Genomic DNA, 17,243 nt, shown 5'->3' with positions numbered 1-17,243 from the left:
TCACTTGGTGGTCAGTAAAACGGAGGGCAGAAGGTGGAAAAAGGAATGGAATAGCGGACAAGCAGTGCTGATCATACAGGGCAACAAGGTATCTGTTACTATTTAGAAAGAAAATGGCATTCATTGCACAACACTACTGTCTATATTTACACTTACCATTCCTATATAGGTATAAACACAGTTAGGAGAACCATCAAGCCAGATTTGGCACCTGCATGAGGCTCCACTAACTTCAGTGGGAAACTATCCAGACAGCACTTTCCATGGTACAGAGACCAGAGTAATTACTCCATTAGCAGAGAGCAAGTTTTGCAAAAGAACTGCTTATCATTAGAAATAAACCTTTCCATCATCAAAATAAATCAATCCATGCTATTGCCAGTTGACATAAGTAACACAGACATTATCATAAAAAAGAGTAGTAAAATAATGTAAGTAGAAGCCGTGATTCCTGAATATGTGCTGAAACCATCAAAGACTGCATTTACAATACCAGAAATTATTAGAACATTTTTATTAATTGTTTAAATAACGAGATAAAATATTTACCATGATCTCTAAGGTATTTTTACATAAAGTTTGATTCCTCATTTTCTTAAAATGCTTTGTTGCCGACAAAAACAGCCTACATCTTTCCTTAATTCTTTTCATCATTTTAGAGGCCACTTCAATAAGGATCACAAGTTACTCAGCTTTCTAAAAGACAATGAGAAACCTGAAGTTACTTCTTATTTTCAGAGAAAAAAAGTCCTTTCATGTTAGGATTTTGTTGTGCTATGGAAAAGTTTTACTGTTCAATGAAGTCACATCCAAGTGATTTTTCTACAAAATTACCAAATTCTGCATAAATTATTATGTCATTAAAATTACTGCCATTGTTCTTTAACATAAAATGGACAAAAAATCTGTATCAGCATTAGATCTTCTAATTCTGTAATCCCTGAAAGTGTACTGAAACAGGAATTTCTGAGGGTGGAAGAGGTTTGGGGAAAAACCACCTTTTCAATTTCAACTGACTGTAATATATTGTCCACATACAACTAATAAAGAAACCTGTTTTCCAGTTAGGAACAAGAAGAATTCCTCAGGAAACCTTTATTGCTCTTTATAATTTCTACTAGAAATGCTCAGCACATTTATGTGCTTTATGTATTTAGAAGTTTTATTACTTCGCTTCAAAATTCCTAGTATGCTAGTGATGACCTCAGAGAATCCAATGACTTAATACACCCAGAGCAATGACATTTATATGGTCAGAGAATTCCTCCTTGTTGACTTCTTTTTGTCATCCAACATATAGTAGGCCATTCTTCTGACAGTGTTCACCCTGTGGGAGTCGGATAGCAAACCTTGAGAAGAGATGGTATTGGCATTATTTATCATTAACAAGTATATGTAAAACTAAGGAGGTCCATGAAGTAAAATCACCTGTGGAATCCAAACCTGTTAGAGCAGATCTGGAGGATGGTCACAAAAATGATCAGAGGCCGGAACACCTCTCCTGTCAAGAAAGGCTGAGAGACTTGGGGTTGTTCAGCCTGGAGAAGAGAAGACTTTGGGGAGACTTACTGAAGCCCTTCAATATATAAAAGGGGCTTAGAAGAAAGATTCTTTTTACTAAGGCCTGTAGTGATAGGACAAGGGACAACGCTTTTAAACTGAAAGAGGGTAAGTTTAGATTGGACATGAGAGAGAGATTTATTTTTATGATGAGGGTGGTGAGGCACTGGAACAGGTTGTCCAGAGAAGCTGTGGCTGCCCCATCCCTGGCAGTGTTCAAGGCCAGGTTGGACGGGGCTTTGAGCAACCTGGTCTAGCGGAAGGTGTCCCTGCCCATGGCAGGGGGGCAGGACTAGATGGTCTTTAAAGGTATCTTCGAACCCAACAACTGTGGTTCCAAGATTCTTTGATATTTAATCATAATTGTGCTACAGCCAAATATTTTGTATTCCACATCAGAAATACAAAACCTAAGGTTACTCTTAGACACTCAATCTATTTTCCTCTTTGTCCCATTCTCTTTTGAGAGCTCTGTTTAGAAAGAAACCTTCATGCTTATGCTTTGGATCCCTTCCATTTCTCCTTGAAAGTATCTGGTGTACATGAAAAGAACTCAAAGCTTTTCATAAAATTCTCTGCATTAATATTTGTAGCAGGTAGAGCTCACCTGCATTTCTAAAAGCTCTACAGTAAATGTCTTTTATGAATGTATACACTCTGATGAAGACTGCAGTAAGACTCGGATATCTTAATTTCTCATTTTGTAACACTTTTACATATCTTCCCACCACAACAATGGTCCCCAGACATAGGTAAAAGGTATTTTGGACAACATCCTTTATCTTTGGCATAATCACAGGAAATAAAGTTAAAACTGAAAGCAACAGAGCCAAGGATGCCATGTCTTACAGCACTTCTTTTTAAGGATTGTTGTATATCACCAAAATAGCTTAGGGCAGCATGCCAAAATCCTTCCTTCCTGTAGTATGATGACAATTGCTTTCGTCTAACAGATGCTAACAAAGTTGTAGCTCTTTTGGATAAGCATGCATTTTATTCCCTCTTTGTGAGTGAGTGAAACGCCATCCAATTCATGGAATGGATTTAGAAAAAAAGAAATCTTTGGAGGAAACATGGAAAGAAAAAAAAAAAACAACCCAAGTATAGAGAACTGATTTTTTAAGGATGTAATTTTTAAGTCTCCAGAAAGTGTCATACAAAAGTTGGACTCTCAAATAGTTGAGAAGCAATGACGATGGATTTATGGTAGCCACTTCCTCTGAAAAGGTGTACTCAAGGTCAAATTTCATTATATATTGATTTTATAGTTTCTTCAAACAGTGATTTAGTAGATTAATTGTTTGGACTATCTCTGGAACCAAAGGTTTAAATCAATATTCATGAAATGAGGTTAGAGATATTGGCTTCATCATAAGTAAATAATGTTGCTGCTCTAAGCAATTTGACATAATTAGTGATTTTTGCTTAAAAGTAGCCTGTAAAATAAACAGGATGAGATTTTACCAAATTATCCTTTTACCTCTGGGGATGTTTGGTTTACATGGCTGAAAGTTAATTTTACAAAAAGTATTTTAGAGAACACCATTTAAGGTACTGATGCTGACAGCTCAGTACTGTAACGCATTCATTATGGCTAAAATGCATGTAAAAGATATAAAATACAAATTATCGTGGAAGTATTTCAACGAAACCATTGCAAATGTTCTGATAATCTAAAATTATCTAGAGACAGATTTCAAATTCCCATTGCCATATTTCTATTCTTACCATCTCATAAATCTACCAATAGAGTAAACTTTGGAATACATATAGTTCTTAGAGACAGAAAAGTATTCTAAAAAAGAAAAAAAGTGATAGAAACTTTAAAATTTTAAGAAGATTACACTCAGTATGGGCTTCATAAAAATCTGACATTTAGGTACTATTTTTCTACTCAAATGTATTACTTTTCATAAATGTTTGTGTCATATTTTTTATCAACACACAGAAATTCTGAGGTCTTCAATACTGCTGAATACCTTCTGGTATAGTTACCAATTGTTTACTTACAGGTTTTATCCATAGTTACTTGTTTCTAATCATCCTATGAATTAATAATTCAAACATCAAATCTGCCAGAATTTACACTGTCTAGAGATGCAGCAATTTTTAATAGTACTCTGAAATCAGAAAGACAAATCTATGCTAAATGTTGTTACCACTTTTTGCTTTCATAAAAGTGATCTAGAGGAAGCACCGTTGACACTTTCAGAACTATGTTTACAATTACTTAAAGATTTTTCTGACATGCAAATTTTATGTTGTTGACTGAACACATCATTCACACTGGTACCAGCGAGAACCTGAAAATCTCAAGATATGTCCAAACCAGATACTTTTAGATTGCATTAGATTTACATTCAAAATGTAAAATTCAACTACTCAGTAAAGCATCTTGGTATTTGGTGTCACTTAGTGCCATTACAGAAACACTACAGTCTGTACTGCCTATAATTAAACCCAGGCTAAGCATGAGTTTCTCTGACAATGCTTTCAACAAAGTGTTAGATCAGAACTAACCTAAAGACTTATTTCATCTTGAGTGCTAATATTTTCTGCATGTTCTTTGAGACACAGAAAACCATTCTTGCAATGATCTCCCTTTCTGTCAGCAAAACAGGAACGCCTGACACAAATGAGTTGCTGGGCCAATAAAGACTTCAGTTTTCCAACACGTGGCTGACTTAAATGGACTTATTTTGCCCCTTTCCTGGCACCACGGCAACACTATCTGAGTAGATAGAGCTTTAATCATTCTTTGCCTAATTACGTAAAAGATTTCCAGCATGATCAAAGAGTAACCACCAGGTTCTGCAAAACAGCAGATCCCAAAATCATGTCTCACATTGGTGAAGTACTACACAGCGTAACAACTGATCATGTCTCTGTTTCTCTTTGCAGCACCCAAAGCCTTTTGAAGCTTCTTGATAAGGTGTTTATATAACATAAATGAGAGGTTTTACATATATGGACAATACTTAGCAAAGTATCTATGTGGCTGTGCAAAGTTACACTGCTGGAAAAAAAAAGCAGTGTAACAGTTATGCCCACCTGCTCAATTGTCTCTCCCTAATTACTACCTTACATACATCAAAAGCTTTTCTTTACCTTCAATGTGCAACAAAACCTTTTGTGTATCACTAATGTGCCCTGCTAACCACTTCCTACTCTGTACTGGCAGGTCAGCTTCCCCTCCACAGACTACCTTCTTCCAGTGACCATCAGTTTGTTCCTCTCAGGCAAGACAGTAGCTTTTATGCCTCCATTTTGTGGGTATTTGTGACTGCATGCCTTCATTTCTGGATGCCTTCTTCAAGACTCTGAAGAATGGTACACCTCGCTGCTCCACACTCATTGATGCTGTTGGTGTTAACTGGAGTGCTGCCGTAAAGGTGTAATTTTAAACATAATTTTAACATAAGACAACTGTGGACAAAAAACTCTGCCTTTCTTCAACCAAGAAATCCCTCTTGGTGGATCATGGCAAATGCTTGTTGCTTCCATGAGCAGTTGTGCAACTTCTGGCTAGAGAAAGAAGGGAACGACCTAGCTACCAAGACTGTCTCTATCTGAATCAAAGAGCTTGCATGGAAAAGCTATTATTATGATGCTCTCCTCTAGGTCCCTGTGAATCCTGTCCTATTCCACGTTATTCTTCACTAGTTGCCCTTAGCTATCTCTATGGCCCCTGCTAAGTACAAGCCATACACACTGATTCCTGGAGGCTGTACACCCCTCCAGGGCAATTGTAGGTGTAATAGTGACTCCTCTGTACTCTGGCTACAGTGCAAAGTAAGCCAATAACTGTTCTTTGTGGAAAAAGCTGGAGAACAGAAAGCTGCTCCTGGCTACTACAGAACAGGGCTGCTGCAAATTGGCCGATTCCAAGGCAAAAATACTGATGAATCAGCTGGCATTTAGGTAATGTAATGAATTATACAAATATGCAATAACAAAAGAGTAAACAACATGCTGTGACTGAAAAAAAAAAAGATCATCTCATTCAGAAATTATTGCTTCAGGCAAACAACATACTAATACACTTTTCAGCTGGTGAATATTGCAGTTCATATCCTTATTGCATCCCTAACCCTCACAAGGAAAGAGTCAAAAGATTATTTCCCACCATTAGACCTTGCAGCCCCAAGTCTTTCTCTATCTCAGTTTTATTCTTGTCCCATGGTCAGACACCATTTCTCCACTTTCACCTTCCATCTGAGGTACTTATTCACAAACTCCTCCCACCCAATTCTTTATCCTTTATTTACGTGAGTCAGGAAGAGTTTCCTCTTGCACATAAGTAAGTGAAAGTAAGAGGATGAGACAGTGGGAACACAGAAAAATCACCGCCCTGTTTCCATTCTCAGATTCAGGACCAGTCAAATTAGCAACTCCAGGAATGAGTTCTGCTAATTTCTAAGCACAAGGGTATGCCTTGGTCTTGGGTAAATCTTTAGCAATCTTCAGCTGGTGAAATTCCAACAGTATCTACTGAGCACCTGTGAACCACTTGGATTTTTTCAGAATCAGACCTCTTGGCCAAAAGAACAGCAGATTTTTAGATGCACAGCAAAATGTACAGCCCAGACAAAGACGACGCCACAAAAATATCTCAAGTATTCCAACAAACATCAGTGTGTTCTTTCTTTGAAAAGAAATTATCACTAAGCTATCAATCACTAACACTTAAACTAAGCACTTCTTACTAAAACAAATGGCTATCACTTGAACAACACATTATTTCCTGACTATGTTCTCAGAAAAAAATACATGGATTTATTTTCCCTCCTCCCACATCCCCAAACCGATTAAGGCAGAAACCTGGCATGAAAAATCTCATCCAAAAGGTTACCCCCTTAGTGAAGTTACAGTAAAGTTGTGGTAGAAGTTGTGAATGAATGACAGCAGCAAAATGCAAAACAGTTTTAACGATATGTTATACACACCCTTCAGACCATAATTTTCAGGAAATCCAAATCATGCTTACCTATTTTATTCCACTTCCTTCCTTCCTTCACAAGGTGCTAAAAAACATAGATGGTTGTCCTACACCATCCAGATTTACATATGCACTTGATTTTACACATTGTGAATAAGCCTAATCAAATTAATACCATGTAACGCTTTTCAGAACCATGTGCAGAACTGCACAGAGCTACAGACACTCACTGCCACTGATTTTTCTGTGGTGGTAAGTATAATCTTTTCTAAACTAATATGTCCTGTATGGTCATTTCAAAACTTCCATCACCATGTTGATATTATGACACTGTGTTTCTGAGTCACTCTCTTCCTGTTTTTTATCTGTGTCACCTGTTTTAGTAAATCCCTTACCACCTTCCTCAACAAACCAATTTTTCTGTTTCCACAGGCTATATCTATACCAATAAACGGGGACTGAGAATGTTTCAAGTCTGAAATCTGGTTATCTATGCTGTTAAATTGTTAGAACTGACCCTGGCCATGATAAACAGCTCTCTCACAGAAAAAGTTCCTGAGAATGGCTAAGGACTTAGAACAGAACAGCTATACCCCATTACCAAAGTGAATGCAGCCACCCTGTCTTGCAGAATATGAGGATTAAATAATACGGACATAGAGCATTTCATGCCAGACAACTGTCCTGGGCACATTTATTTTACCAGTACAGGCACTGCCACAGTCTATGCAAGAATTTAATTTGGAAGCTGTCCTGGGTTCAGCTATAGCAGTCATTTTTCTCCTTCCTAGTAGCTGGTGCAGTGCTGTGTTTTTGACTTTAGCCTGAGAACAACGCTGATAACACCGATGTTTTTAGCTGCTGCTAAGTAATGTTTACTCTGATCAAGGACTTTTCAGTCTTTCATGCTCTGCCAGTGAGGAGGGACACAAGAAGCTGGGAGGAAGCAGAGACAGGACACCCGACCCAAGCTAGCCAAAGCGGTATTCCATACCACAGCACATCATGCCCAGTATATAAACTGGGGGGAGTTACCTGAAAGGCCCAGATCGCTGCTCGGGTTGGGCTGGGTACCAGTTGGCGGGTGGTGAGCAATTGCATTGTGCATCACTTGCGTTTATTGTTTTCTTTTCCTTTACCCCTTTTAGTTTTATATTCTCTCCCCTTGATATTTCCCTTATTATTATTACTATTGGTGGTAGCAGTAGTGGGTTTGTATTATACCTTGGTTACTGGACTGCTCTTATCTCAACCCGTGGGAGTTACATTCTTTTGATTCTTCTCCCCATTCCTCCAGGAGCAAGTGGAGGATGAAGGGGGGAATGAGCAAGCGGCTGCATGGTTCTGAGTTACCAGCTGGGCTTAAACCATGACAGAAGCATATTCAGTTTCACTGTCAAGTGTGAGCTACTGTCAACAAGAAGCATATACACATGCTACAATTTTGATACAATTCTATTTCTATTTACTTAAATAATTAAATCTCTCTATTTCTCCCAAGTCAGTTTAAAAATATGTGGAGAAAAAACCAGGTATACACAGTAAGCTAGCAGAATAGTTGGCAGCAAACCATTGTGACTTAAAAATAACGCAAGAATATTAGGCTGCTTTCTTTACAATAACTTTTTAACACAAAACAGTAATGTTTCTCACTCTGTAGACTGACTAGTTACTACAAACATAAAGGCCTTTGTACACACTAGATTACCAGACAACACGGAAGTTTCATTTTTAGCAAAATTTGAATTAAAGCATTTCATAATCAACTTCTTATTGAAATCTCTATATATAATCTTCCAGCATGACTGCTTCTATACTGTAAAAATAACCGCATTAGTCAAAAGTGAACACCAACCTTCTCAATATTTATTTGGTGTTTTCTTAACCTTTCCAAATCTGTTGGAATTGCCACTTTAATGAATTTCTGAATGGCAGGTTCAATTCGACGGAGTTTAACTTTTTCGTCATCTTCAGACATCCTAAAAGCAGCTCTCAAGTCAACACTTGTCCAGTATACTTTCACCAAGGTAGAAACCCCTAAAAACCAAATTAATTACAGGGTTACAAAAATGTAGTAATTTAGCTTTTTTTTTTTTAAAAGAAAGCAAAATAAGGTAGATCAGTCTTTGCAGTATTAACTACTTAAAATCTGGACACTGTATTTGCATTTAAATGTATTATTTCCAGTCATTTGCAGGCTTTGGGGATGATTTTTTATAGATAAAACTTTACATTAACAAAACCAGCTGATTAATTAAGGCAGATGCAAACATGCTTTGCAGCATTATGATAGATGGAAGCCTTTGGAAAAAAAATCCAATTAATTATTTTTCTCACATCTACCTATGGTGTGAAAGCGCAGGGGGAAAGTATTCAGGTTTTTCTCAGACGTGTGATTCCTGCTGGCAGAAAGAACTTGCAGGTAGACACCAGCTGACTGGCACCAGGTCTTTGCCTGAACCCCTCAAAGTTCAGTCACAGCCCTCACTTGTAGGCTGGAAGGAGGATATGCACAAATCTCCCTTACCTTCAAAGGAGCCAAGTGGTAAGCATCTTCCATCAGGCTAGTGAGAAAGCTGAAAGCACTTCTGGCAAAGGGAAGCTTTGTTTCTAGAGGAGAACAGGAAAACAGTCCCAGATTACTCACCTTTCCCAACACAACTGCAAATAAAACGATGTTGTATTTTTCTGAAGAACAGAATGCTAACGGAAGACTCTCCTCCTTTATCAATCCCACCCAACAAAAAACCTGAAAACGGTGGAAAACTGAGTATTTACTGAGAGTAGACCAAGTTAGGGGAAGTCAATCTTTAAGGTTTCACTGACACACCTTTTACTTTTTCAAAGCATCAGACAGAAATTGTTTTATCAACTGACTTTCCAGTCATTGCTAAATCTACCCCGCTTCAAAATATAATGACATACTATCAAGCAGTCTTACAAATCCCCTTCTAACCCAAAGCATTTAATATTAATAGTTCTTTTTTCAAACCTTCAAGCAAACATACAGTGGGTGGCCTTGCATTTTTCACTATGTAAAAAGAACTTTAATCCCTTTATGTTGATTTGCTCTTTCCACCATTCTAAAAACAGTAGCTTAAATGCAAGACAATAAAAAATACATTGGTTCTTCTATTATACCTTGGTCACTACAGTCCCCAACACTTTTGAAAGAGCCGCTTGTATCTCACAATTGAACTCCATTCTGAGCCTAGAACAGATTTTTGCTATAGCAAAAGATAAAAAGCATCATACTCCAAACTACTGTACCTCCTCTTGGAACACACATTTCATTTCCTGACAGCTTATACACTAATCCACAAGTTTATGAGCTAGAATTAATTAAAAAATGGATCCTTAAAGATATTGAGTAGCCATGTCTTGCTCTTCTTTAACACTGAATCATCTTGAACGAGCGATAACACAAATTTGTCAAACTTACCGCACATGAACTCACAGTAACCCACAGTCCATTCTGCCTTTGAACAAACACAGCAGAGACTAAGCCAAGTCATAAGTTTGTCATTAATCTTTAATGACACCTAAAGATTGATAAGAGTCAAAATCGACAGTTCAGATGACTTATAAACTGGACCACTGTGGAAGCAGAGCTAGTATAACCAACATCCATGTCTTGTGTAGATGATCCAAGTAAGCAACAGTTTTAAATTCAAAGATTTGGCTGCATGCAGGGCTCTGGATAGTCATTTTCTTCTGCTTAAAAATTCCCAGACACTAAACTACCTTTCATGACAATGTCTACAAACCTCTTTAAGGCACTGCTGCCTAAAATTCACTGCACAGTAAGTGTGAGAAACTAAGAAAGAAATACAAAAACTCCTTATATTCTCATCAGGTCTCCTGCTTCATGTTCTCTCAAACAGTATAGTAGCTTTTGTAACAAAAATTCTAAGCCATAAATTACCAGTAAGAAAATATGCAAGGTCTTACTTTTTTGAAGTTCACATAATATGGTAAATAAAATTAACATAACAAGTTTTTGTGAGCATATGTTCGTTCCAGATACAATTTCAAGGAAAGCTAAGGTTTCTTGAATACTTTATTTGGTTTGTGTTTTCCTAAGCATAACTTTAATTTCTAGAGCTATAATGCCTGGTTTTTGAGTCATCACAGAATAATAGGACAGTTAAAGTTGGGAGGGATTTTCACAGGCCATCCAGGACAACCTGAATTAGATGTGGTTGCATAGGCCCTTGTCCAGTCAAGGTCTAACGCCTCCATGGATGGATGCTCCACACACTCACTAGACCCTTCTTTCAGTTTGACTATTCTCCAGGTTAAGAACAAACAAACCTAAATCAAAACCAAAAACACCTTCCTTGTAGCTAAACCACCATGTGTCCATTGCCTCTCATCCCACTGTCATGCACATCCAAGATGAGCCCGGCTCTATACCTTCCCCCCCCCCCCAGCAGAAAGCTCCATCATCTTAAGGCTGAACAAATCCACCTCTCTGTTTCTCCTCGAATATCATGTATTCCAGCCCCCTAACTGCCTTGCTAGTCTCATAGGTGCCAAATGGAAGGGAAAAGTCACTTTGTCAACCTACTGTCCCTCAACCACATTTACTAATACAGCCCATAATGCGGTTATCCTTCACTGCAACAGTGCAGTCAGGCTCATGTTCAACATGTGGTCCACTACAACACATAGGTCCTTTTCTGCAAGGCTGCTCTCCATCAAGTCTCCCCACAGCCTGTTCCAGTCATCAGGCAATTCCATCGCAGCTGCAGGGGCTTCTTGTTGCCTTTGCTGGAATTTATGAAGTTCCTATCAACCCATTTCTCCATGCTGTCAAGATCCCTCTGAGTAGCAGCCCTGTCCAGACTATCAAACATGCTCCTCAAGTAAGTAAAAAACACTGTTCTCAACTTTAGCTTAAGAAGATGTCCTGGGTTCAGCTGTAACAGTTATTTTTCTCCTTCCTAGTAGCTGGCGCAGTGCTGTGTTTTGGTTTTAGTCTGGGAACAACACTGATAACACCGATGTTTTAGTTGTTGCTAAGTAATGTTTACTCTGATCAAGGACTTTTCAGTCTCATGCTCTGCCAGTGAGGAGGGGAACGGGAAGATGGGAGGGAGCAGAGACAGGACACCTGACCCAAACTGGCCAAAGGGGTATTCCATACCATGGCACGTCATGCCCACTATATAAACTGGGGGGTGTCACCCAGAAGGCCCAGATCACTGCTCGGGTTGGGCTGGATATCGGCCGGTGGATGGTGAGCAATTGTATTGTGCATCACTTGTGTGTATTTTTTTTCCCCCCTTCCCTTGTTAGTTTTATATTCCCTCCCCTTGTTATTTCCCTTATCATTGTTATTACTGGTGGTAGTAGTGGTGGTTTTGTATTATACCTTAGTTGCGGGACTGCTCTTATCACAACCCGTGGGAGTTACATTCTTTCGACTCTCCTCCCCGTCCTTCCAGGAGCGGGGGGAGGGAGAAGGGGGGTAGTGAGCGAGCGGCTGCGTGGTTCCGAGTTACCGGCTGGGCTTAAACCATGACAGTTCTTTTTGGTGCCCAACGTGGGGCACAAAGGGTTGAGATAACGACAGATCTGACCAGAGTGTGTCTAATCATATTTGTGATAAGCATTCATTGTTTCGGATTAATAGTCACTTGTTGCAATGTTGATTTATTTGCTCTCAGAGTTGTTGCACTTGATCTTAGAGTTTCAGCATGTCGCACCTTACTTACAGACAGTATTTGCTGTTTTAACGTTTATCGGCTGGGGGGGCTGGGGTAAGGTTATTGTTTCACTGTACTTCATGGTAATGACTTGTAATACAATGACTCTCGATCATGAAACTGGGCTGGTATGCATTCTCAGCATGGCCATCACCTCTATACTTTGGGAGGCATGTAATGGGAATTAATAATTACACCTCTTTTTCCCCACCCTCAGAGGGCCAACCTATGAAGAAGACGTTCTCCCGCACTTTCCGCTCCCCCACCAGGCTATTTACAATGGCATTTGAGAATTTTAAAGGTTTTGGATGGTCTCTGGATACCCTTGACATCTGCCTGCTGCTTTTGCTGGGAATCTACATGTTGGTGCGTATGTTTTACCCATGGCCATACCACCCTGAGAATGCCCGATCTTGTCCGATCTCAGAAGCTAAGCAGGGTCAGGCTCAGGTCTTGCCTAAGGTTAAACAACTATCTAAGAATACCCCAAGGCTGGACAGACATGAGTGGCAGGGTGTGTGGGATCGTATGGGCAAGCACTTAAGCCAGTGGGCCCCTCCAGTGCATTGGAACTTCACTCCTGAACAAGTGCAAAACCCAGAAAAATTAGCAGAACACTTAGATGAGGTGTGCTGTCGCCCTGGCAATACCAGGGAGGAACAAATCACTGCAACGTGCTGGGGCTTGGCCTATGCCTACAGAGCCCTGCTCTGTAAGGAGCAGGAAAAAGATGTCTTTGGATCTGATGGCAAAGCAACAGACAACACGGCTGCTCCATCCCCAGCAACGAGCACAGCTGCCACTCCAACCCCAGTGAAAGATACTGCAGCCACTCCAACCTCAGTGAAAGATACTGCAGCCACTCCAATCCTAGTGAAAGATACTGCAGCCATTCCAACCTCAGTGAAAGATACTGCAGCCACTCCAATCCTAGTGAAAGATACTGCAGCCACTCCAATCCTAGTGAAAGATACTGCAGCCACTCCAATCCTAGTGAAAGATACTGCAGCCATTCCAACCTCAGTGAAAGGTACTGCAGCCACTCCAATCCTAGTGAAAGGTACCGCAGCCATTCCAACCTCAGTGAAAGATACGGCAGCCGCTCCAACCCCAGTAGCAGGCACTGCAGCTGAACGAAAGGAGCAATCCGTGCCAATATCAGTTGCCTCTATAACCATGAGGAGACGCAAACAAAAAGCAACTCATGTAGTGAAGGAAGATGAAGAAGACTTAATGCCATTACTAGAGGGGGCGACATCTGAACAAGAGGAAGATGAGGAAGAGAAGGAAGACAATAAAGATCAGGAAGACAAGGAAGACGAGACTTTTCGACCTCTGTCACTGACTGAGTTGCGGAATATGCGAAAAGATTTCACCCGTCTTTCAGGTGAGCACATTGTCACCTGGTTGCTCCGCTGCTGGGACAACGGGGCTGACAATTACAAATTAGAAGGTTGGGAAGCCAAAATGCTGGGCTTACTTGCTAGGGAAGGGGGAATTGACAGAGCAATTGCAAAAGAGAAACGAGTCCTCAGTCTTTGGAGGCGGCTCTTGGCAGCTGTGAAGGAAAGGTACCCCTACGAGGACGATGTCCTACGTCACCCAGGCATGTGGGTCACGATAGAGAAAGGCCTCCAGTACCTGAGGGAATTAGCCATTCTAGAGATCATCTATCGTAGGCCGGATGCCAGGAATGCACCCGTAGATCCAGATGAAGTCAAATGTACACGACCCATGTGGCGGAAATTTACACGGAGTGCGCCACTATCATATGCCCACTCATTGGCATTGATGAACTGGAGGGTTGCAGGGACACCAACAGTGGATGAAGTGTGTCGTCAACTAGGTAACTAAAAAAGTTAGATGAAACCATTTGTAATTAACTATCCTTGACTATATTCAGTGTGCAAGATCTTTTGAAAAACAAAGAAATTACAGTATCTGGTCTTTTTAAACGCTGATGGTACAGGCCTGTTAGAGGTTATCTTCTAATACTATCAAAATACTATCAACTTCATATTCGAAATTCATGCATTAAAATTCAATTATATTTCAGTGACAGAAATAACACTTATCCAGAAGAGATCAAGATGTAGATGCAGAATAATTTCCTGTCAACTGTGTTATTAAAAAAAGAAGACCTATCCAAAGCATACTTTAGCAGCATCACCAAAGTATTAGGTAGTTATAAAAATTATGTATCTCTCCCTTCCTAATTATTTATGTTTTATGGAGACTGGCCCCAAACTGAAACTGTAATTGTGAAGTAAAATTAGCATATAAGAATACCATTAACCTGACATCTGCACTGGATATGAAAATAATCTATGATTCTTACTACCCTTCTCCATTTTTTCCACCCCGTGTCCTTGAAATTACTTGAACGTAGTTTCCATAAAGGATTAGTCCACATGTTCTTGTTAGTAAGTGACAGAGCAAAACAACCCGAGGAGTTCCACTATTTGGATCTTTGCTTTAACAAATAAATGGGTATGTAAAGCAAACAAAATTCTTCAAAAACAGGTCACTTCCTCTTTTGGTGTTGGAAGGTCCAATGAACCTGTACTATCTTATTTCATTGTTTAAAATGTCAAATAATTCTAAGGGTTAACTGAATCTTAGGGCATCCAATTCCAAATGGTGAAGTGTGAATTTAATTCAGACACTAACACAAAGTCTGCACTTACTACATGGTGGTGCAGAGAAAGCACATAGTCACATAGTTGCAGTCCATCTAAAGTTAAATTGTAGCTTGTTATAAATTTCGGTAAATGCCGTTAATACACATCAAATGTAATGCTCATGAACTTCTGACAAACTGCTGAGTGTTCTCACCTGAAGAGTTGCGCTTGCCCAGGGAAACACAATGTAATACATATTTTCGATTTTAATTCACTTATGACACTTTAGACAAGCGCTACAACTAGAAAAAGTACTTCCAACATAGATGCCTTGTTTTTAAGGGTTGTAAGGCAAAAAAGCTTTTTCCTTTTCTCCTTGTAAATAAAATAAATCAGAATACAGGTGCTAGAATGTAGACTTAGAATAGCTTTCTCACTAACATGTTGTGAAACACTTATTCTTAGAGTAGCAGTAGGCCCAAAATTGCAGTGACCGAATATTCACTATTGCTCACTTAGCTGAGATCTGTAGTTAATGAGAAACATGCTCCTGTGGCAGGCTACAGCCAAACTGTGCTTTGGGTCTGAATTACATCTTTCTCCTTTGGCTGTAAAAGGAACCAAAGGAAAATAGTTCTGTTAGGCTGAAATAAGGTGCTGTCACCAGCCCTAGTGTGTTCACAAAGTGACATGAAACTACTCAGTAGGATAAAGAGTTGTGCATGGGGACTCAGAACCAGAATTAGCAGCTGTAGGTAGCAGGCAGTGGTTCCTAGCAGATCTGTGCACTGAGGATCACCCAGCAAGACAAAGTTGCTCCAGCCAAGGCAAGTGCACACAACTGCACTTTTGAGAAACCAGAGCATACGATAGGCATTTTGTGTTGGTATTACACGTTTAAGTCAGCTGCAGGAGGGCAGAAAATACCTAATGACTGACACGTCAACATTTTCTGAACAAACCTGAACCGGCGGAACGAGTCTATAGCAGACTGACACCTGCAATAAGCGGCTGCAACGCAGTTCAACCTGTCATCAGAGCCATAACACCAATTCTTCTGTACTACTGAACTATGCCTCTGGTCTCGCTCCAGCAACCAGCAGGTTATGGAGGCCTACCTTTCTGCTGTCTCTCCCCTGAAAAGCAAGGGGTGTGTGTGCACAGAGTAGACACATAATAAAGGTTGTAAGTCTTATATCAAGGTTTCAAGTGGACTGTACTAGTTTCTTTTTCCTGACTTACACTTTAAAAAGCTTGGGGAATGCCGGGCTAAACAATTCCTCACACTGTGCTTTTACTAAGAAGAAAGAAGAACGCAAGCCGGTGTGTCAGGTTCTGGTTCGGGCCTGCTCTCCGCCGGCACCTCAGCCTGGGCCTCCCCATGATCTCACCGACGCCCCCAGCCGCGCCCGGGGGCACCCAGCGGCCGGGGCGGCCCCAGCCACCGCGCCGCGCTCACCGGCCCCGGGCACCCGGGAGAGCAGCCGCCCTCACCGAGCAGGGCTGCGGAGCGGAGCGAGCCCCCCACCGTGTCAGCCAGGCCCCGGCCGAGGGGCGCGGGCCTGCCAGCGGCATCAGGGCCCGGCCGCGGCCCGGAAGGCCGAGGTGAGCTGGCGGCGGCCCCGCCGCGGCCCTCGCTGAGGGGCCGGAACTTGGGCAAGGGAGGAAGCGGCGCTGCGCTCCCCGCTGCGGGCTCCTGCCGGCCGGACAGGTCCGCAGTAACCGAGCTCAGGGTACGCCGGTCGCCCACCAGGCCCCGGCGCCCCTCTCGCCTCCCCGACGCCACAAGCGAAAGCAGCTGCGCCGGTGGGAGCCCGGCAGCCAACAAGCCCCGCTGCCCACCCCGCCAGGTGCCCCCTCCCTCCGTTCCCCGCTGCTCCCGCCGCCGCCCGCCGTGTGCTCCCGTCCCCCGCGGCCGCCCGCGGCCCCTCACCATGTGGCGGCAGCGGCCGAGACGAGGGCCGCGGGACGCTGTGCGGGAGCCGGCGCGCAGGGCTCCCCCTCAGCGGGAAGCGGCCCAGCCCCCGCCCGCCACACACACGCCGCGCTCGGGGCGGTTTGCATCATGTTTATTTCCCTCCGTGACCCTTGGTGCCGGGCAGGAAGGGGGAGGAGGGCGAGGAAGAGAAGAAGCAGCTGACTCGGGCAGGGAGGGAGTACCTGGTGTCTGGGATAGAGACTCGTCGGGAGTGAAAAGTTAGGTTTCTTCTTCTAAAAGAGAGCCAAGTGTTCCCACCATCATTTAAAGAACTTTTCTTAAGTTCCCTGCTGCCAACATTTTTGCTTGCCTCGACACGTAATGTAGGCAATACCAAATTGCCGGGTGGGACCCTGGGGATACAGGGCGTCGATGTGTAAGGGACAAAGGCTGACCAGCCAGTGGCAGTGAAGCTCCTTTCTCCCTTCGCTAAT

The 17,243-nt window shown here is 41.7% G+C and overlaps 1 protein-coding gene across 3 annotated transcripts in view; it reads right to left on the bottom strand.

The window, feature by feature from the left end:
- STX17 (syntaxin 17) overlaps nt 1-16,876 on the bottom strand; it is a 34,717-nt gene extending 17,841 nt beyond the window's left edge. Inside the window, exons 1-3 of one of the 3 annotated variants that reach the window (XM_030509903.1) lie at nt 16,765-16,876; nt 9,027-9,109; nt 8,355-8,536 (exon numbers count right to left, since the gene is read on the bottom strand). In XM_030509903.1, coding sequence (XP_030365763.1) covers nt 8,355-8,477 — 123 coding nt within the window. In that variant the 5' untranslated portion in view covers nt 8,478-8,536; nt 9,027-9,109; nt 16,765-16,876. Of the gene's footprint in view, nt 1-8,354; nt 8,537-9,026; nt 9,110-11,535; nt 11,563-15,793; nt 16,235-16,764 lie in introns of those variants that run through there. The other 2 variants (XM_030509920.1, XM_030509912.1) reach the window with 2 other exon arrangements.
- Between the last annotated feature and the right edge of the window lie 367 nt (nt 16,877-17,243).

This window comes from Strigops habroptila, chromosome 1 (assembly GCF_004027225.2).
Source record: "Strigops habroptila isolate Jane chromosome 1, bStrHab1.2.pri, whole genome shotgun sequence".
Lineage (NCBI taxonomy): Eukaryota > Metazoa > Chordata > Aves > Psittaciformes > Psittacidae > Strigops > Strigops habroptila.
The sequence above is the reverse complement of the archived record's forward strand: the minus strand, read 5'-3'. Positions and strand labels throughout refer to the sequence as shown.